The 22697-nt window shown below is 42.9% G+C and overlaps 1 protein-coding gene across 1 annotated transcript in view; it reads left to right on the forward strand.

The window, feature by feature from the left end:
- The window catches only part of LOC125455972 (tetraspanin-5), an 85245-nt gene that overhangs the window by 53216 nt on the left and 9332 nt on the right, over window positions 1-22697 (forward strand). Inside the window, exons 3-6 of the mRNA XM_048538597.1 lie at window positions 11135-11281; window positions 18377-18547; window positions 19351-19476; window positions 21127-21174. Coding sequence (XP_048394554.1) covers window positions 11135-11281; window positions 18377-18547; window positions 19351-19476; window positions 21127-21174 — 492 coding nt within the window. The remainder of the gene's footprint in view (window positions 1-11134; window positions 11282-18376; window positions 18548-19350; window positions 19477-21126; window positions 21175-22697) is intronic.

Here is a 22697-nt window from a genome sequence, read left to right on the forward strand (position 1 = left end):
ATTACAGAGATTTTTTACTCCACGGGTTGTGGATTTTCTGAACACTCTTCCTGAAAAGTTGATGGAATATTTGTAAGGCAGGGTTGGGTAGCGTCTTGGTAAACAAGAGGATAGAAGGTATATTGGGGATAGGTGGGAGTATGGAGTTCAGGTTACAATTTAGACCAGCTAGAATCTTGTTCAATGGCAGAGCAGATTCTGGCTGAGTACTGTATCCCTGCATGTTGTTTGTATGTTTGTGTGTGAAATGAAGGCGGCGGAAGTGGTGTAGGAGGGACAACATGGATGGCAAACGCCTTCCGAGAGCAAGGTGTAGAACTGGATGAACACAGCTGGCCAAGCAGCATCAGAGCATCAGGATAGCTGTCGTTTCGGGCCTAGACCCTTCTCATCAGCTTTCCTGCTCCTCTGTTGCTTGGCCAGCTGTGTTCATCCAGCTGTACACCTTGTTATCTCAGATTCTCCAGCATCTGCAGTTCCTACTATCTCTCACCATCAGAGAGCAGTTAGACTGAATGGTATGTTTCTAGACAAATATTCTCAATAATTTTCAAAAGGGAATTGGATATATCATAGAATCCCTACAGTGTGGAAACAGGCCATTTGGCCCAACATGTCCATACCAACCCTTCAAAGAGCTTCCTGCCCAGACTCACCCCCTACCCTGTTCCTGTAACCCTGCATTTCCCATGGTTAACCCACCAACCTACACATTCCTGGGCACTATGGATAATTTAGCATGCCCAATCCACCTAGCCTGTGCATGTTTGGACCGTGGGAGGAAACCCATGCAGACACAGGGAGAATGTGCAAACTCCACACAGACGGTCGCCCCAGGCTGGAATCGAATCCTGTTCTGTGGCGCTGTGAGGCAGCAGTGCTAATCACTGAGCCACCGTGCCACCCTCGAAGCCCTATTCTTGAAGTGGTGAAATTTGCTGTGCTACAGGGAGAGAACAGGTAGTGTTTGGCCTAAAATATGATGTGGAGGTGCGCTTGTTGGACTGGAGTGGGCAAGATCAAAAATCACATGACACCAGGTTATAGTCCATCAGGGTTACTTAAAGACACAAGGTTTCAGAGTCTTGCTCCTTCTTCAGGTGCCAGTGAGAGACGTGCCTTCAGACACAGAATTTATAAGCAAAAGATCAAAGACTCACAGAACTGATGCCAATATGTTGAACAAACCTAAGATGGCTGTTAAATCAGTTAGAAAGGACTAATAGGCAAATCCCAGAATTTCTTTCAGGTCACTGCCTGGAGATAACTAAAGATTTTATCAGTTGCACATTAATCTTTTCTAACGAAGCACAGATTTAACAGCCACATTAGATTTGTTCAACACATTTGCATCAGTAATATGCCCCTTTGTGATCTCTTGCTTATAAATTCTGTGTTTGATGCCATCTCTTTGACTGACATCTGAAGAAGGAGTGGCTAGCTCTTTCAAAGAGCTAGCATTAGGCTGAATGTCCTCCATCTCTGCTGTATTAATTTATAATTCTGTATCATTGGTTTTTACTGAGTCCTGTAGGTCATGACTGGAGCCTTGCGATGCAGAGCTTAAATGAATAAAGAATATAGTCAGAAATATTCTTAAATACACATACAATTGGTTCCAAAAAAATGACAAACAGGCCCTTTGTTACAGTGAGATGCGGAGGATTGGGAGTGGGTGGTAGATGGTTATCTGATGAAATAAATACCAAGTGATTAATAATGCGCTGGATTGTTTCAACATTGACCATATGCCTATCTGTCAAAGTCACAGAGTGCTGAGTACTCGTGATGCCACTCATTTCTGGGCTTGTTAACAGGCTGCAGAATTTGTCATCAGGAATTTACTGATTGTTTTGCATTTCTAAAAAATAGTTACAAGCAAGCTTGCAGGAAACTCATTTTCAGAACTTTGGAAACGAAAGGACAGACTTGCACTCCTATATTTTTGTCTTGTATATGTCTCTCGATTTACTGGATGTGCCCAACAGCCAGAGATGTACTTTGAGTTATAGTCACTGTTGTAATGCAGGAAACATAGCTGCCACTTTGTGGGCAGCACGCTCTCATAAACATGGAAGTAATAACGACCAGATCATCTATTTTTGTGATGTTGATTGAGGGGTAAATATTGCAAGTTATTGGGCAGAGTCGAGGCACCACTTGACAATAAGCACTCTTGGAAGTTAATACGTAAAACCAAGGCGCTGTCTGTCCTCTTAGAGCAAGATTAAATGCCCCTTAGAAGAAAAGCAAGGTGGTTATGGGAGTGGATGGGAATGCAATTAAATTATCGGGTCATGACCAGCTTACTTTTTGTGAGGTTTTGTTGTGCGCAAATCTGCCATGTTTTCGATGCTACAACAGCTCACCATTATAGATCAGGTTGTAGCTGGGAGGAGCTGGAGAGAAAGAATGCCAGAAACTACAAAGAATAGGAGGCATTTAAGGCAATAAGGTTGACCCCAAAAGTGTGTTTTCGATTTTGAGAGTTGTGTGTAAAGAGAGATGATGATGGTGCAGGTTTATATGTACCTTATCCATGCACTACAGTCAGATAGAATCTGTGGTTTTACTCATGGCTGTATGCAATGTGCACATTTGGAAAGGCACCAGATTTTGATGAATGGCTGCTTGTGAAGTTTGGTTGTAAGCTGAAGTGTTTTTGAAACATGGGTTTGACCAGCTTCCTCCCTGATGTCTTAGAACACAGCAGCTGTTGGTCAGAGGAAAGCTCATATCCTTATAGTGCCAACATCATTAAAACAGGTTACCTGATCATTAGCGTATTGCTTTATGCCAGAGTTCACAAGGCACAAATTGGCTCCCACTATATTTCCAACATTGACACTGCCTGAAAACAGAAGTTAAGAAGTAAAGAATGGTGGGATGTCCTGAGGTTGTGAAAAGGGCTATTTAAATTCAAATTTGTTCTTCCCATAGCAAGTAAGAACCCTGGTACAATAGCTAGAAACTGATGTCCATTTCAAGGCACTGACTCCCACAGCTACCTAGAATACACCTCCTCCCACCCACCCTCCTGTAAAACTTCCATCCCCTATTCCTAATTCCTTCGCCTCCGCTGCATCTGCTCCCAGGGGGAGGCATTCCACTCCCACACATCCCAGATGTCTGCGTTCTTCAAGGACCGCAACCCCCCCCGCACCGGCAGTGGTCGAGAACGCCCTTGACCGTGTCTCCTGCATTTCCCGCAACACGTCCCTCACACCCTGCCCCCGCAATAACCGCCCTAAGAGAATCCCCCACCAACCTTCGGATACAACGCATCATCCTCCGACATTTCTGCCACCTACAATCCGACCCCACCACTCAAGACATTTTTCCATCCCCACCCTTGTCTGCCTTCTGGAGAGACCACTCTCTCCGTGATTCCCTTGTCCGCTCCACACTCCCCTCCAACCCCACCACACCCGGCATCTTCCCCTGCAACCGCAGGATGTGCTACACTTACCCCCACACCTCCTCCCTCACCCCCATCCCAGGCCCCAAGATGACTTTTCATATTAAGCAGATGTTCACCTGCACATCTGCCAATATGATGTACTGTATCCACTGTACCCGGTGTGGCTTCCTTTACATTGGGGAAACCAAGCGGAGGCTTGGGGTCGGCTTTGCAGAACACTTCCGCTCGGTTCGCAACAAACAACTGCACCCCCCAGTTGCGAACCATTTTAACTCCCCCTCCCATTCCTTAGACGACATGTCCATCATGGGCCTCCTGCAGTGCCACAGTGATGCCACCCAAAGGTTGCGGGCACAGCAACTCATATTCCGCTTGGGAACCCTGCAGCCCAATGGTATCAATGTGGACTTCACCAGCTTCAAAATCTCCCCTTCCCCCACTGCATCCCAAAACCAGCCCAGCTCACCCCCTTCCCCCCGCTGCATCCCAAAACCAGTCCAGCGCGTCCCCGCCTGCCTAACCTGTTCTTCCTCTCACCTATCCCCTCCTCCCACTTCAAGCTGCACCTCCATTTCCCACCTACTAACTTCATCCCGCCTCCTTGACCTGTCCATCCTCCCTGGACTGACCTATCCCCTTCCCCACCTCACTACCTATACTCTCCTCTCCACCTATCTTCTCCTCTATGCAACTTTGGTCTGCCTCCCCCCCCTCTCCCTATTTATTTCAGAACCCTCTCCCCATCCCCCTTTTCTGATGAAGGATCTAGGCTGGAAACGTCAGCTTTTGTGCTCCTGAGATCCTGCTTGGCCTGCTGTGTTCATCCAGCTTCACACTTTGTTATCTTGGATTCTCGAGCATCTGCAGTTCCCATTATCTCAGATCACAACCCTGGTACAATGTTGAGTTTTGTTTTGTACTCTTTCACCACCTCCCCAACGCTTTACCTCCTCCAATTCATAGAACATAGAACATTACAGGCCCTTCGGCCCTCGATGTTGTGCCGACCTGTCATACCAATCTCAAGCCCATCTAACTTACACTATTCCATGTACGTCCATATGCTTATCCAATGACAACTTAAATGTACCTAAAGTTGGCGAATCTACTACCATTGCAGGCAAAGCGTTCCATTCCCTTACTACTCTCCGAGTAAAGAAACTACCTCTGACTTCTGTCCTATATCTTTCACCCCTCAATTTAAAGCTATGCCCCCTCGTGCTCGCCGTCACCATCCTAGGAAAAAGGCTCTCCCTATCCACCCTATCTAACCCTCTGATTATTTTATATGTTTCAATTAAGTCACCTCTCAACCTTCTTCCCTCTAATGAAAACAGCCTCAAGTCCCTCAGCCTTTCCTCGTAAGACCTTCCCTCCATACCAGGCAACATCCTAGTAAATCTCCTCTGCACCCTTTCCAAAGCTTCCACATCCTTCTTATAATGCGGTGACCAGAACTGTACACAATACTCCAAGTGCGGCCGCACCAGAGTTTTGTACAGCTTCACCATAACCTCTTGGTTCTGGAACTCGATCCCTCAATTCCTTTTTAATCCAGAGGTCACACAATGCCAGGTTATATTTGGAACCACAAACTTTCAGAGCCCTGCTCCTTTGTCAGGTAAAGTCATTTCACCTGTTGAACTATAACCTGGTGTCGTGTGAATTCCGACATTGTCCATCCTAGTACAACAGGGGCACCTTCATGTCATGGCTCCTTTTTAGTTGTTCTGGAAGTGCATCCAATATGATTATCCATTAGATAGTGAAATCACAATCTCACTTTTACCTTCATGAGGATTGTACTTTAAATAGGATTGGTTTAATGAATAAACAAGTCTGTCTATTGTTTATTCTAAAACATGACCAATGACCCTAATCCCATATCCCAGCCTTGTGTTTAGCTCGGTTGTTTCTTCCTCTGATGTTCCTTCAGATGCCAGCTGACCCTTTCTTTCAGTGTTGATGAGATTTTTTTGAATCAATGCCAAGTGTATGCTGCTTTGCCACCCCCCCTCCCCCAAACTCACTGACCTACACTGAGGCCCAGCAAACAATGTCTTAAATATCCTCATCCTTGTTTCCAAATAACTCTGGGGGCCATCTCCCTCCCAATCTCTGATAACTCCTCCAGTCCTGCCGCCATCCAAGATATCCACATTCCTCAAATTCTGACATTCCCAACTTCTGCTGACCCTCTCTTACCTATTCCTCAGCTGCCTAGACCCTAAGCTCTGGAACACACTCCCTGCATGTCTGTGCGTCTGGTCAGACCATGTGTGAAATTCCCTGATCTACTGCAATGCAGAGTTTATCTGTAATCTGCTTATCTGACTGTAATGTTTATCCTTTTAACTTTATTTCTTATTTTCTAACTTATGCTGTGAATCACTGAGGCAATGTAACTTTTTTTCCTGTATTTCTCTTTTGTATCTAAGATTTGTCCCAAGGCACTTTATGCTTAAGATGGCACTGTGAAGAGCAACATCGTAAACTTTTCACTGTACTCCTGTACATTTATACTTGAGTACACATGACAATAAACTTAATTCTAATTCTTTATTTCCCGTCTTTAACACATCCCTTACAATTTACCTCTTGGAATAAGCTTTAAGTTAGACTTCCTAATGTAGGTGTCAGGACCCAATGGTGTTGTGAGCTGAAATCTTGGGGTCACGAACTTGTGAAGGTAGCAATGACCAACGTGGAGTGCTGACTGAATTATAACAGCCACAGTCCCACTTTAACACCTGTAAAACCATAAGTATTAGGAACAGGAGTGGACTCTTTGGTCCTAGAGCCTGCTTCACACCATTCAGTAGGATTGCAGCTGAACCTCCATTCAGATCGACCTGTCACTGGTCTCATTCCCTGCTCATCCCACCCCTCCAGCTTCCCCTACCCGTTTACATTTCCACCACCACGTCCCTCCCCACCCCTGCCAAGGACCCATAATGATCTTTGAGTCATGAAATGGTATCACAAAATTTGAAAAGCACCACTTTTGATCCTAAGGTCTGCCATTTTTTCACTCAATGTTGTACTTTATTTTATAAATTTACCTGTGAAACCCCTTAGGACCTTTATTTATGCTATATAAATATATCGTTATATTCTACACTCACTCAACCGTCTACATTTGGGAAAACAAAGCCCCACACACCTTTGATTTACTTCCATTCACATTCCCTCATTCTTGACTCCATGACTGTGGCAAACATTTCTTTCTATCAATTCTCTCTCAGAAGCCCCAGCCATTTCAATGTATTCTGGTAGATTTAGCACTCAATTCTGATAGCGCCCTTGCAAGTACTTTTTGCACGTTCTGTGTGCCTCTATGTCCTCTCATTGTACACAGTTCAGAAGTGTACACATTAAACCAAGTGCAGTCCACGCGTTTGACTTGACAGGACTGATCTTTGGCATATATTAACCACGACTGATTTACTACAGTCTCAGTATGTGGTCATAATTGTTGCGTGAACTGTGCCATTAATAAATCTAAGTAAGCTCAATTCAGTTTTTGAAGCCTCATCGGTTTAATGAATCAGTCAGCTGTACAAGAGGCAGCTTGTCTGTCACTTAATAGCTAGTCAGCTGGTTCCTCTGGGTCCATTTAGCTGAATCCAGGTTATATTGTTGGTAAAGCATTATCAGTGGCATCTTGGCTCACTCACATACCTCAGAGTAGGTTGAACTGGGCTTGCCAGATTTTTTTGCATCCTTGTGTGCAGGTTAGCCATAGTTATTCATTTTTTTATTGGAACTTAAAGATTGAGCATTGCAACATTTTGGTGCCTGCCAAATGTAAACTCATGAGTGTTGTAGCACAATTCTGGAATTTAATATACAACTAGATAAGTTATCATTGCTTTTGCTTGATGGCAGGAGCAGAGTTATAGTGGAGGGTTGCTTTTCAGACTGGAAACCTATGACCAGCGGTGTTTCACAGGGAGCAGTTCTGGGTAATCTTCCTTTTGTCATTTACATAAATGATTTGAATGTGAATATTGAAGGCAAGGTTAGTAAGTTTGTGGATGATGCCAAAGTTAGTGGGATAGTTGACCGTGAAGAAGATTTTCTAAGACAACAAAGGGATCTTGATCAAATGGGTGAATAGGTTGAAAAATGGCAGAGTTCAGTCTGGATAAATGTGAGGTATTGCATTTTGGTACAACAAACAAGGGTGGTAGGACTTATACAATTAATGTAAGAGCTTTGAGTAGTGCTGTAGAACAGAGGGTCCAAGGAGTTCACATACATAATTCTTTAAATTTGCATTCCACATAGGCAGGGTGATTAAAAAAGTATTTGGCATGCTTGCTTTAATTGTGCAGTCCTTTGAGAAATGGAGTTGGGACGTTGTATTGAGGTTGTACAGGACCGCCCAGTTAAAGTATGGATATTATCTATTAATTATCAAGGACTTTATAGCAGAGCACCTAGAAAGCAGTGGCAGGATCTGACCGAATCAGCATGGGGAGATCATGCTTGACAAATTTGTTGGAATTCTATGAAGATGTAACTAGTAGAGTTGACAAGGAGGAACCAGTCAATGTGGTATATTTGGACTTTCAGAAAGCATTTAACAAAGCCCCACATAAGAGATTATTGTGCAAGATTGAAATGTAGTGGATTGGGGGAAGTGTATTGAGATGGATAGAAAACTGGTTGGCAGAAGAAACAAAGGTTAGGAATTAATAGGTCCTTTTCAAATTGGTAAGCTGTAAAAAGTGGGGTGACACAGGGATTGGTGCTGGGACCCCAGCTATTCACAACATATATTACTGTTTTTGATAAGGGAACAAAATCTAACATCTCAAAGTTTGCAGATGATACCAAGTTGGGTGAGAGTGTGAACTGCAAGGAGGATCCTTTAGCATGATCTGGACAGGTTGGGTGAGTGGGTAAATCAAAGGCTGATGCAGTATAATTTGGATAAGTGTGAGGTTATTCACTTTGGAAGCAAAAACAAGAAGGCAGATTACTACATGAATGGCTGCAAATTGGGAGAGAGGAGTGTGCAGCGGGACCTGTGTGTCCTTGTGCACCAGTCGCTGAAGATAAGCCTACAGGTGCAGCAGGCGGTAAAGAAGGTAAATGGTATGTTGACCTTCATTGCGAGAGGTTTCGAGTACAGGAGCAGGGATGTGTTGTTGCAGTTATAGAGGGTCTTGGTGAGGCCTGGAATATTGTGTGCAGTTTTGGTCTCTTTTTCTGAGGAAGGATGCCCTTGTTCTCAAGAGAGTGCAGCGAATGTTTGCTAGGCTGATTTTGGGCACGTTGGGACAGATCTATGAGGAGAGCTTGACTAGTTTAGGATTGTTTTCAGTTCAGACGAACAAGAGGGGAATCTCGTAGAGACTTACAAAATTGTAACAGGACTTGACAGGGTAGATGCAGGGAGGATATTCTCATTGGTGGGTGTGTTCAGACCCAAGCGTCATAGTTTGAGGATTTGGGGTAGACCGTTTAGGACGGAGACGGGAGATATTTTTTCACCCAAAGAGTGGTGAACATTGAATATGATCAAGAGGTGACTAGATATAGCACTTGTGGTAAATGGGATCAAATGTTTTGGGGAGGAAGCAGGATTGGGTCATTGAGTTGGATGATCCGCCATGAACATGAAGAATGGCGGAACAGGCTTGAAGGACTGAATGGCCACCTGCTCCTACCTCCAATGTTTCTATGAAAGCTGGAGAGGGTTCAGAAGAGATTTACTGGGATGTTGCCAGGTATGGAAGGTTTGAGTTATAAAGAAAGGCTGGATAGGCTGGGACTTCTTTCACTGGAACGTAAAAGGTCGAGAGGAAACCTGATATAAATTTTTAAAATAATGAGGTATATAGATAGAGTTGATAGTTCTGGATGTGAGTTTGCTCGCTGAGCTGGAAGGTTAGTTTTCAGATGTTTCGTCACCGTTCTAGGTAACATCATCAGTGAGCCTCCAACGAAGCGCTGGTGTTATGTCCCGCTTTCTATTTATCTGGTTAGGTTTCCTTGGGTTGGTGATGTCATTTCCTGTTCTTTTTCTCAGAGGATGGTAGATTGGCTCCAAATCAATGTGTTTGTTGATGGAATTCCGGTTGGAATGCCATGCTTCTAGGAATTCTCGTGCATGTCTCTGTTTGGCTTGTCCTAGGATGGATGTGTTGTCCCAATCAAAGTGGTGTCCTTCCTTATTTGTATGTAAGGATACGAGTGATAGTGGGTCATGTCGTTTTGTGGCTAGTTGATGTTCATGTATCCTGGTGGCTAGCTTCCTGCCTGTTTGTCCAATGTAGTGTTTGTCACAGTTCTTGCAAGGTATTTTGTAGATGACGTTTGTTTTATTTGTTGTCTGTATAGGGTCTTTTAAGTTCATTAGCTGTGTTGGTGGGTTTGTGGGCTACCCTGATGCCAAGGGGTTCGAGTAGTCAGGCAGTCATTTCGGAAATGTCTTTGATGTAGGGGAGATTGGTTATGGTTTCTGAACCCGTTTTGTCTGTTTGTTTGGGTTTGTTGCTGAGAAATCGGCGGACTGTGTTCATAGGGTACCCATGTTTTTTGAATACACTGTATAGGTGATTTTCCTCTGCTGTGCATAGTTCCTCTGTGCTGCAGTGTGTGGTGGCTCGTTGGAATAATGTTCTAGAACATTCCATCAACAAACACATTGACTTGGAGCCAATGTACCATCCCCTGAGAAAAAGAACAGGAAATGACATCACCAACCCAAGGAAACCTAACCAGATAAATAGAAAGCAGGACATAACAGCAGCGCTTCGTCGGAGGCTCACTGATGATGTTACCTAGAATGGTGACAAAACGTCTGAAAACGAACCTTCCAGCTCAGCGAGCAAACTCACATCCAGAACCTCAACCTGAGCTACAAATCTTCTCAAAACTCGCTAGAGTTGACAGTAATTGTCTTTTCCCGACGATGGGAGATTTCAAGACTAGGGGATTCATTTTTAAGGTGAGAGGAGAGAGATTTAAAAAAGACAATGGACACTTTTTTTACATAGCGGGTGATTTGTTTGTGGAATTAACTTAGAATCATAGAATCCCTACAGAGTGGAAACAGGCCCTTTGGCCCAACAAGTCCATACTGACCCCTAGAAAATCCCACCCATACCCAACCCCCTACCACCCACCTAATCGACACACCCCTGAACATTATGGGCAATTTAGCGTGGCCAATCCACCTGACCCTGCACATCTTTGGATTGTGGGAGGAAACTGGAGCACCCGGAGGAAACCCACACAAACATGGGGAGAATGTGCAAACTCAATGCAGACAGTCGCCCAAGGGTGGAATCAAACCCGGGTCCCTGGTGCTGTGAGGCAGCACTGCTAACCACTGAGCCACCGTGCCACCTTTTACTTCAGGAAATGGTGGATGTGACAACAATTACAACATTTAAAAGGCATTTAGATAAATACATGAATAGGAAAGGTTTGGCGGGATATGGGCCAGGAACAGGTAGGTGGGACTAATTTAGTTTGGGATTACGTTTGGCATAGACTGTTTGGAGGGAAGGGTCTGTTTTCATGCTGTATGACTCTGTGACTCCTGTTTATAATGCATTTTATGTAAGATACTACTTCAGTTCAGGTTGCAGTTGATATCTCCTAAATAGATATTGAACGAGAAAGATTGAGGTTATAATTTTTTTCAATTGCATTTACAGCATTGTTTGAGCTGTGTATTTAACTTTTTTTTTAAAGGGTGTCTTGTCCAATATTTCATCAATCACAGACCTGGGTGGCCTTGATCCGGTCTGGCTATTCCTGGTGGTTGGAGGTGTGATGTTCATTCTGGGATTTGCAGGATGTATTGGGGCTCTGCGAGAGAACACCTTCTTGTTGAAGTTTGTAAGTACTCCAAATATTCTTAACAGAGGGATTCTGGGGAAACTCTGACAGCCCGGTTTTGTTTGCTCTGGTGAGGCAATAATGTTAACAAAAAGGATGGGTAGGGATCCACGTGACTTTCAGAAATGAGGCTAGTGAGAGTGTAAGCATGTAGCCCTCAGCTTTACAGGAATGACCTGGCATGGCAGAGGTAAGGAAAAATAATTAAATTGGTTCCATTCAGCAGAGGTGCTGCAACAGGGCCTTAACAGGGTTTGCAACTAGATTGACTTCTGGAAAAATGTACCTACAGACTGGAAGTAAAATTAAGAGAGACGGGTACTCTGAATGTAATGCAGAACCTAGCAAGTAATAAAGGAATGTATGAACGTTTTAAAGAGCACAAGTATCCCATTTGGCGTCTCGAGCTGCTCCACTATTTAAAGGTTGTGGCTGATCTGAGTTCTGAGGAAGGGTCACTGGACCCGAAATGTTAACTCTGATTTCTCTTCACAGATGCTGCCAGATCTGCTGAACTTTTCCAGCATCGTCTGTTTTTGTTTCAGGCTGATCTAATGGAGTTTGAAATTCCACATTGTCATCTACCCCAATAAACTATGATTCGCCTGCTTGTCAAGAATCTATTCACACAAAGCTGGAGAAACTCAGCATCAGACTCTTCAGACACCTTGTCTAAAGAAGGGTCCCTGGACTTGAAACGTTAACTGTTTTCTGTCCACAGATACTGCCAGACCTGTTGAGTTTCTCCAGCAATTTCTGCGTTTGTTTCTGATGCCCAGCATCTGCAGTTCTTTGTTTTATTTAAGAATCTATCTACCTCTGTCTTAAAAATATTTGATGATGTTGTCTCCACTGACTTCTGAAGCAGAGACCCTCAAATTTGTACGACCGTCTGAGAAAACAAGTCATGTCACTGCCCTGAGGGGGTGACCCCTCATTTTAAAACTGTACCCCCTGATTCTGGACCGACTCCCAGGAGAAAACATCTCTTCCACCTTCAAAAACAGAAATTGCTGGAAAAACTCAGCAACTGTTCTGAAAAGGGTCATCGGACTCAAAACATTAACTCTGCTTTGTCTTCACAGATGCTGCCTGATCTGCGGTTTTTCCAGTAATTTCTATTTTTGTTTTTGATTTGCATCCACAGTTCTTCAGGATATTTAAAAAAAAATTCCACCTATTGACAAGGCTGTTGACGATCTGACACACCTCAAACATGTCACGCCTTCCCCTTATAAACTCCAGGAGAAACAAGCCTAGCCTGCCCAATTTTTCTTCATTATAACAACTCGAATATTCCAGTTATCATCTCCACAGCCTCCACTGCAGTTAGATCCTTCCTTAAATTAGACAATAGACAATAGGTGCTGAAGTAGGCCATTCGGCCCTTTGAGCCAGCACCACCATTCATTATGATCATGGCAGATCATCCACAATCAGTATCCTGTTCCTGCCTTATCCCCATAACCCTTGATTCCACTATCTTTAAGAGCTCTGTCTATCTCTTCCTTGAAAGTATCCAGAGACTTGGCCTCCACTGCCTTCTGGGGCAGAGCATTCGATATATCCACCACTCTCTGGGTGAAGAAGTTTTTCCTCAACTCTGTTCTAAATGGCCTACCCCTTATTTTTAAACTGTGTCCTCTGGTTCTAGACTCACCCATCAGCGGAGATGTGCTTCCTGCCTCTAGAGTGTCCAATCCCTTAATAATCTTATACGTCTCAATCAGATCGCCTCTCATCCTTCCTTCTAAACTCAAGTGTATACAAGCCCAGTCGCTCCAATCTTTCAACATATGATAGTCCCGCCATTCCAGGAATTGACCTTGTGAACCTATGCTGCACTCCCACAATAGCAAAAATGTCCTTCCTCAAATTTGGAGACCAAAACTGCACACAGTACTCCAGGTGTGGCCTCACCAGGGTCCTGTGCAGCTGCAGAAGGACCTCTTTGCACCTATACTCAATTCCTCTTGTTATGAAATTAGGAGACCAGAGCTGACGGCACACAGTATTTGAGATGTGGTCTCCCCATTTGCCCTGAAGCGTAGCGCCCTTACTTGTATCTTCAGTTGCTCTCATAATAAAACATTGTGTGTTTGCCTACACTGACTTTTTGTGACTCACTCACCTAAGTCCCTCTGCAGCTTAGAATTCTGCATTCTCCATTTAAGTAAAACTCTGTTTTTTGTTATTCTTCCTGCCAAAGTGGACAACTTCACATTTTCACCTTGTAATCGATCAGTCCATTTCTTGCCCAGTCATCCAATTTATCTGGAATGATCTGTAACTTGCTTATGCCTTCTTCACACGAAGTTTTCTCACTGATCCTTGAGTCATCTGCAAATTTAGCTGCCAGGCCTTCACTCCGAACATCTGAGTCATTGATGTCAATTGTGAAAGATTCAGGCCCCAGTACAGACCTCTTGTCACATGCTCCCAATTAGGCAGACCCAGTTATGCAGACTCTGTTTTCTGCCAGCCTGCTAATTCATGCTAATATGTTACACCCTGTTTCACGAGCTTTTATTTTTTGCATAGCATTCGATGTGACACCTTATCAAATTACTTCTGGAAATTCAAGTAGGCTATATCTATAGGTCCACCTTTATTCCCTGCACAAGTTACTCCTTCAAAGACTTGTAATAACTTGTTTAAATGTTATTTCTTTTTGGCAAAGCCATGCTGATTCCTCAAGGTTACGTTGTTTTCCTTGGTGCACACCTCCAATGTCAAAAAGAAACTGGATACAAGATGAAGCAAGAAGTGCTCTATATTTAGTACAGCGAAGACAAATTTTATAGTTCTACTTTCAGTTTGAGAAGAACAAACTTAGAAAAGGCAGACAGTTTGAAATGCAGCCACTGTTGTAATGCAGGACGTATTGCAGACAATTTGCGCTCAGCTAGGGCTCTAAAAGGATAGTCTTGTGTGGATTGGATTATTTGTTTTAGGGTGTTGGTTAGGACAGTTTGGATAATTCCTCTGCTCTTCTAACTAATGCTGCTGAATCTTTTTTTAAAATCCATATGAAAGAGCATATTTGCTCCCAGTTTACAATCCCATCCAATTGCAGCACTCCTCCGTTTGGATTAGGCTTGTAGACTTGAATTTTGTGCTCAAGTGGCCGGATTGGGAGTGCAGATTCTCAGAATTGTTACTTTGCAGAAGGAAGTAATTTAGCCCATATTGTCTGCACTGACTCTCGGAGCATTTTAACTTGGTGCCGTTTTCATGCTTCTTCCCTGTAACTCTGTGCACTGTTTTTCTGAGAATTATCATTGTGTCCCCTCGAATGCTTCTTGAACCTGGCTCCACCACGTTTCAGTCAGTGCATTCCAGACTGTAACTGTTTGATGTGTGGAGAAGTATTTTCCCACACCTCGTATTTGATTCTTTTGCGAAACACTTGAAAACCATCTCCTCCGGTTCTTTGTCTGTTTATGAGCAAGGACAGTCTGTTCCTCTCGACTGTCTCAACCCCTCACCGTTTTGAAAACTTCTTTCAAATCTCCTTTTGGCCTTCTCTCCAAGGGAAACAGTTCTAACTTCCTCAGTTAATCCTCAGAACTGAAGTAAAGCAAAGAAGTGTGGATGCTGGAAATCTGAAACTAAAACAGAAATTGCTGGAGAAACTCAGCAAGTCTGGCAGCGTCTGTGGAGAGAGAAACAGAGTTAAAGTTTCGAGTCCAGTGACTAGAATCCAGTTCTGAAGAAGGGTCACTGGACTCAAAAACTTAACTCTGGTCTTAACTGTTGTGTGTCATCTGTGGAACCGTTCTTGCGCTAACGTTCCACACTGTCTCCAATGCATTCATGTTCTGCTATAATAGGGCTCCCAGAATGGTGCAGTGTTCTCCAGCAGAGATCTAACCACTCTCCTGTTGAAGTTCATTGTAACCTCCCTATTCCTGCACTCAATGCCCCTATTTATGAAGTCAAGAGTACTTTATGTTTTATTAATGGCTGTCTGCATGCTCTGCCACTTTTAATAACACATACGTATATGCACATGGGTTTCTCTGCTCCTGCCACCCCATTTAGAATCGTATCTAGTACACACAGTTCAAGTGATGAGAGTTGCTAATCACTGATCCCCATGCCTTTATGTGGAACTCCATTGCTGATAGCTGTGGCAGAAGGAGGATTGCAATAAATGTTTACCCCCAGTTCAGACTAGGTAATTGATTTGATTTTGTGGGAGAGAAACTGTACTGCCTATCTAATTTTATATCCAGAAGTGCTGTTACATACAACTGAGTTTTTTTTTTCTTCCATCACCAAAAATCACCTAATTCTGTACTATTATCCATTAATTGTTTCATTTTAAATCCTTCCTTTAGCTGATCAAACAAAAGGGTGTGTGTTAATCTGTGCGTATATAAAATGTACATATACTTGTATGTAGCTCAAATTAAAATTCATTTCATTTTTTCAACTGCAGGTGTGATTTAAATGCAGTTTGCTCACCAAGTGATGGTGCAATGGAGATCGAACTGAATTCACAGTCTCTGTTTAGTATTTTCCAAGCAAATAATTCTTAGAGTAGCTTCAGTTGAGATCAATGTCATAATTATCATGGAGTTACTCTGAGTGGAAACAGGCCCTTCAGCCTAAACTGATCCATGCTGACTATGGTGCCCACTCAGCTAATTCCAATTGCCCATATCCGTCTAAGTCCTTACTATCCATGTACCTATCCAGATATTCTTAAAATGTTGTATGGTATCTGCCTCAACCACTTTCTCTGGCAGCCCATTCCATATGTGCACCGCTCTCTGCGTGAATAAGTTGCCCCTCAGGTCCTCCTTAAATCTATCCCCTCTCACCTTAAACCTACGCCCTCTAGTTTTCAATTCCCCATCCCTGGGGGGAAAAAGACGATGATATACGTTCATCCTATCTATGCCCCTCATGATTTTATACATCTCTAAGGTCATTCTTCATTCTCCTACGTTCCAAGGAGTAAAGTCCTATCCTGGCGTCCCTATAACTCAGGCCTACTAATCCTGGCAACATGCTTGTAAATCTTTGCGCGCTTTCCAGTTTAACTATATATTTCCTAAAACAGGGTGACCAAAACTGTACACAATACTCCAAGTGCGGTCTCACCAACCATTTATACAATGTAATATAATGTCCCAACTCCTTAACTCAATGCCTCGACCAATGAAGGCCAGCATGCTAAATGCCTTCTTCACCACCCTGTCTGCCTGTGACGCCACTTTTAACGAACAATGTGCATCTACTCTTAGGTCCCTCTGTTCCATGACATTCCTCAGGACTTTACCATTTATTGTACAAGTCCTGCTTTGGTTTGACTTTCCAAAGTGCAACACCTCACACTTATCTGCATTGAATTGCATTTGCCAGTCCTCATTCCACTTCCCCATCTGATCAAGATACCTCTGTAATTTTTGGTAGCCTTTCTCGCTATCAATGATACCTCCCAATTTTGTATCATCCGCAAACTTACTAATCATGTCATGTACATTCACATCCAGCTCATTTATGCAAGTAACAAAGGTCCCAGCACCGATCCCTGTGTCTGCACCACTGGTCACAGGCCCTCAGTCTGAGAAGCAATCTCAAACTATCACCCTTTGCTTCTTACCATTGAGCCAGTTTTGAATCCAATTAGCTAGCTCTCCCTGGACCCCATGTGACCTAACCTTCATGACTAACCTGGACTGTGGGACATTGTCAGAAACTTGTCTAACGTCCATGGAGACAGCACCCACTGCCCTACCCTCACCCATCCTCTTGGTTACTGCTTTGAAAAACTCTAAAAGATTTGCCAGACATGACTTGCCATGCAATAATCTGTGCTAACCATCCCTAATCAGACCTGGATTATGCAAATGTTGGTTGATCCTGTCCCTCAGTATCCTCTCCAATAACTTGCCTACCACTGATGTCAGGCTCACTGGCCTGTAGATCCCTGGCTTGTCTTTGCTCCCTTTTTTAACTAATGGAACAACGTTAGCCACCCTTCGGTCTTTAGGAACTTCGCCAGTGGCTAAAGCTGAAGCAAAAGTTTCTGCAAAAGCCTCTGAAATTTATTTCCTAGCCTCCTACAACGTCTGAGGATGGACTTGATCAGGCCCAGGGGATTTATCCACATTAATGCGATCTAAGGCTGCAAACACCAACTCTCTGGTAATATGCATGCGGTCCAAAACTTGTTTGATGACAGGCCCTTCCTTTAGAGCAGTTTTCAACATGTTTAAAAAGTGCTATTGAACTTTCAATACTGAGTGGCTGCAGAAGCACGTTGCAGTTTCAGGATGAGGGATTGGCTATTTCCAACTGAGCTGAGGAGCGACTTCTTCACAAACATTTGAAATTATCTACCCTGTAAAGCTTGAATGCTCATTCATTGAAAATATTCAAAATTGAGCTTGATATGGAATCCAGGGATAGGGTGGAGAAATGAGAGAAAAGATCAGTCGTGCTCTTATTGAGTGTTCCAAGGGACCATCTAATCCTAGTCCCGCTGTTTCTATGTCTTTATGTTTGGCACTTCGCAGGAGCAATTGTCAAACAACAATTGCGCTGAACCTGATGAGAAAATATTAAAGCAGGTGTGCAGAGTTTGGTTTTAAGAAGCCAGGAAAAATATCTAAATGTTTAAGAGATGCAGTTTCTGAAAAAAAAACTATTAATCACAGTAGGACTTTTGTTTTCAACACAAAGAAAGAATTGCAGATGGTAGAAATTGGAAACAAAATCAGAAACTGTTGGAAAAACACATCTGTGGAGAGAGAAACAATTAAAGTTTTGGCTCAGGTGCCCTTTCTTCACAATTAGATTTTTGTTTTAATCTCTCAGAAACTGGCATAAATTGCAGGCATGTGTGGAGTCAGTGTCAACAAACTTTTCTGTTTTTAAATGAAGAAAAGATCCCTTGCATGGTTAATAAGAAATGAAATTCTGTCAGTGTAACTGATGCCGTGCAGAGCAGCTTGAAAATATGTGAGGAAAATCTCTGGATTACGATTTTGAAAGCCATTTGATTGTTGTTCTTGGAATGTTGATAGCATTAGTGCGCGCACAGAAGTTTTTAAGCCTGTGTCACTTGTTATTTTGTAATAGTTCTCCGTCTTCCTTGGAGTGATTTTTTTCCTGGAGCTCACGGCTGGGGTCCTGGCGTTTGTCTTCAAGGACTGGATCAGGGATCAGCTTAACCTTTTCATTAACCAGAATATCAGAGCCTACCGAGATGATATTGATCTCCAAAATCTTATTGACTTCACGCAGGAATATGTAAGTCCATTCTATCAGGGCGTGAGGATATCTGAGAGTGAGAGCCAATGTGAACCAGTTTGGGAAAGAGTGAAGCTACCTTAAGGTTCGACATAGCTTTGGGTCAATCCTGAATAACTTTGAAAGCAATGCAGCAAAGATTCATTAGAATGTTAGATAACAAAGTGTGGGGCTGGATGAACACAGCACGCCAAGCACCATCTTAGGTGCACAAAAGCTGACGTTTTGGGCCTAGACCTTTCATCAGAATGTTCTCTCTTGAGGTAGATAACAGGACAATAACACGTTATTATCAGAGCCAGGTCATTCAGGAGAGAATGTGAGAAAGACTTCCTTAAGAGCAAAATGACGCTAGTGTGAACTCTCTCCCACACCATCGACAGTCTCAATAGGAATAAACTTTGCCCCTTTCGGAGGGTCATGGATTTAAGATGAAGAGCAGGTGGTTTTCAGGGGATTTAATGAGAATTTCCTTCACCAAGAGGGCAGTGAGTATCTGAAACTCTGCCTGAAAAGATGGTAGAGGTGGGAGCCATTGTAACAGTTAAGTATTATTTAGATGAAGATTTGAAATGCCATGGCATGGTATAGCATGAAAGGCTATGGATCGAATGTTGGGAAATTGATGAGAGTAGATAGGTGCTTGACAACCAATGTGGACTCAATGGCCCAGAAGACCTCCTTTCCATGATGTAATACTTCATGATTGTAAAATCACTGATTATTAATGCTTTTTAATCTTGCATCATCACAGCGGTGAGATTTGAGCCTATATTGCCTATTCTCTGTTTTTCTAACTCCAGTGGGAATGCTGTGGTGCCCATAATGCTGATGATTGGAATCTGAATATTTACTTCAATTGTACAGAGAGCAATACAAGTCGGGAGAGGTGTGGAGTGCCCTTTTCCTGCTGTACCAAGGATCCCACGGTGAGGCAGCATAGTAAATTACCCTTCTTATAGTAGCAAGGGTTGTGAATAATATTTATGCCTAACTGACCTCACTGAAAGTGATCAGAGATAATGGGAACTGCAGATGCTGGAGAATCCAAGACAACAAAGTGTGGAGCTGGATGAACACAGCAGGCCAAGCAGCATCTCAGGAGCACAGCTCCATAAGATGCTGCTTGGCCTGCTGTGTTCATCCAGCTATACACTTTGTTACCACTGAAAATGATTATCTGATCGTCATCACATTGCTGTTTGTGGGATCTTGCTGTATGCTCATTGTCTGGCACAGTTCCTACTTTGCAACAATGACTTGTATTAAAATATTTTATTGGCCATAAAGAGTTTTGGGAAATCCTGAGGTCATGAAAGGTGCCAGAGAAATGTAAATTTTTGTTCCTACAATTTCATCATTAGATGGTCAAGTGGGTGAAAATATCATGCCCCCTTTACCAACAGTGAGAAGTGGTCTATAATGTGTTTGTTTATATTGTTATAATGCAGCTGATGTTAATATTGGAGGACAAGTTTGACCCAGGGTTTGAAATCTTGCTTGATAGACCCTAATCTTGTTTTCTTCCGCAACCGTGGAGGTCAGTCACTGAAAAAATATACAAGAGTTAGCCGAATACATTAAGGTAAATAGTAAAATTTCAATTAAACAAAAAACACATGGACTATATTACACTAGACAAAAGATTGGAAAATTTTAATTGCAAACACTAGAAATGGATTGAAACTCCCATTATACCAATTATCCCATCAATACCCGTACAAACTCCCAAACCCAAGGAAATAGTTACCATGGTTGCAATATTGAGGCTCCTTACTCAGGTAAACCCAACTGCAATCACTTTCCTTCGAGTGTGTCTGTGTTTTTCTGGATGCATTTTTTTCTTCAGCTAGCACCTCTCCCTGGGACAACTAAACAAACAAAACATACTATTACTTTAACTTTGAAACAAACCCAGTTAGATTTTTTTACAAGAGCGTTTTAATGCTTTAGCTTTCACTCTCTGACACACACTCACGGAAGCAGACCAATCCTCTTCTGAATTGTTCTGTGCCTGGATCCCTATTGCTAGGTAATAGCACAGTTTTCTTTTCACCTGTTTTTAAGTGCATTGACCAACAAACTCTCATTCTTTCACTGCGCAGGTTGTAAAAGTTCAATCAAGGTGCATTAAAACAAACAGCTCCCCAGAGTCCTCTTCAAGCTCCCAAGGGCGTCTCTTTCAAAACAAAACTAAAAACTTTCTCCAGAAATAATGGAAAGTACAGATGCTGGAGAATCCGAGATATCAAAGTGTGGAGCTGGATGAACACAGCAGGCCAAGCAGCATCTTAGGACCACAAAAGCTGATGTTTCGGGCCTAGACCCTTCATCAGAAGGGTCTAGGCACGAAACGTCGGCTTTTGTGCTCCTAAATTGCTGCTTGGCCTGCAATGTTGATCCAGCTCCACACTTTGTTATCTTAAAAACTTTCTCCCCTTTATAACATAAAATGTACAAAATTAAAATTGAACTTAGAACCTAATGTATAATTTATTATGTTAGCAGAAACTTAATCCACATGGGACGCTACTGTTTGCTAAGAGTTAATGTTTCAATATTATCGTTTTGTTTTCCAGGAGGATGTCATTAACACTCAGTGTGGTTATGATGTGAGACTGAAAGTGGTAAGTCTGAAGAACCAACAATTAAAGGGAACTTGATGCTTTAAAAAAAAAAGCTTTTACGTTTAATTTTGGCATTCTCTGCCTCTGATATATTTAGTGTTGCCGGTGTTTGATTGGCTGTAAACAGTGACACCCCAATTCTGTGCCAATGAAGAGATGGTGAGGTCATGCCCACTGGCCGAGGTTGATGGAGATTGATTTTTCAGCAAATTGTTACTAGCATATAACTATTCCGTATTCATTGCATTTTGCTGGACAGACAGTTTTACTTTTATGGAGTTACTGTCGTTTCGGCAGTAAGTTCTGTTTGCTATAGGTGACAGGCCCTCTGTTTAAGCAGATTAACATAGAACAGTACCAGCCCCTTCAGCCCATGATGTGCCGAATTCTGTAGACTGTTTGCTGTTGTACGCTGGTCAGATAGATTCTGCTCAGTGTATAGACGCTACTTGCTCTGAATCCTGCCATCTATCCCCATCCACTTCCAATTCATTATTGACATCACTGTGTCAATCTAGAGATTCTGTGCTGCATGAAGTAAAATCCAATCCACCTCACCCCTTACTTCAATATCCTCCCGTATTCAAAATGTGCACTTTCTTTGAAGACCTCTCATTAACTGAACATATTTTTGTTCAAACTGAAGAAGAGCTAAAGCTTCCTACCTCCTAGAAAGAAAGAACTATATTTCAGTAGCACCTTTCACACCCATAGAGAATGTTACCTGTTGCAATGTAGAAAACATGATAGCAATGATCAGATTATCTGTTTTGTGAGAATATTTGAGGGATGCATGTTGGCCAAGGCACTGACGAGTTTCCTTGCTCCTCTTCAAAATCGTGCCAAGGGGTCACTTGCATTTGTGGAAGGGGTCAGTCAGGGCCCTGCTGGAACATCCTGTGTGAATGGCATCTCCAACAGTGTTGTGTTCCCTCGGTACTACACTGGGCTGGCCCTCTCTCTCGAGTGGGGATTTAGCCCCATAATCTTTGACTCAGAACCAAGCATGTTTCTCTGACTGAGATTTGCCATCGCTTCCTTGCTCTGATCAGTTAGGATCATAGGCACAGGAAGAGCCCACAGCATTCTGCCATCTGGCAAGCTTATGACTGATAGGCAACTTAATTAATGAGAAGCACAAGCAGAATCCTGGAGAAACTCAACAGATCTGGCAGCGTCTGTGGAGTGAGAAAAACAAAGTTAAAGTTTCAAGTTCAGTGATTCTTGTTCAGAACTGATAGTAGCAAGGAAAAGGAGGTATATGTGCTGAAAACAGGGAAGATGGGGAGGAAAAGGGTGAGCTGATAGGTGGAGATGGAGCCCATCCAGAGAGAAAGAGAGTTAGGTAGACTAACGGATGGTTAATGGTAGGTCAGGGAAGAAATAAAGTTGATAATGTGGGCAATGAGTAGGTGAGAATGGTTGACCTGTGCTGAAAGTTGCCTGTGTAATGACAGGGCCTGGGGCACGGGGACAAGGGTAAGGAGATGGAAGAAGGTGTTCAGCTTCCAGAATTATTGAAT

This window comes from Stegostoma tigrinum, chromosome 1, assembly GCF_030684315.1.
Source record: "Stegostoma tigrinum isolate sSteTig4 chromosome 1, sSteTig4.hap1, whole genome shotgun sequence".
Classification (NCBI taxonomy): Eukaryota; Metazoa; Chordata; class Chondrichthyes; order Orectolobiformes; family Stegostomatidae; genus Stegostoma; species Stegostoma tigrinum.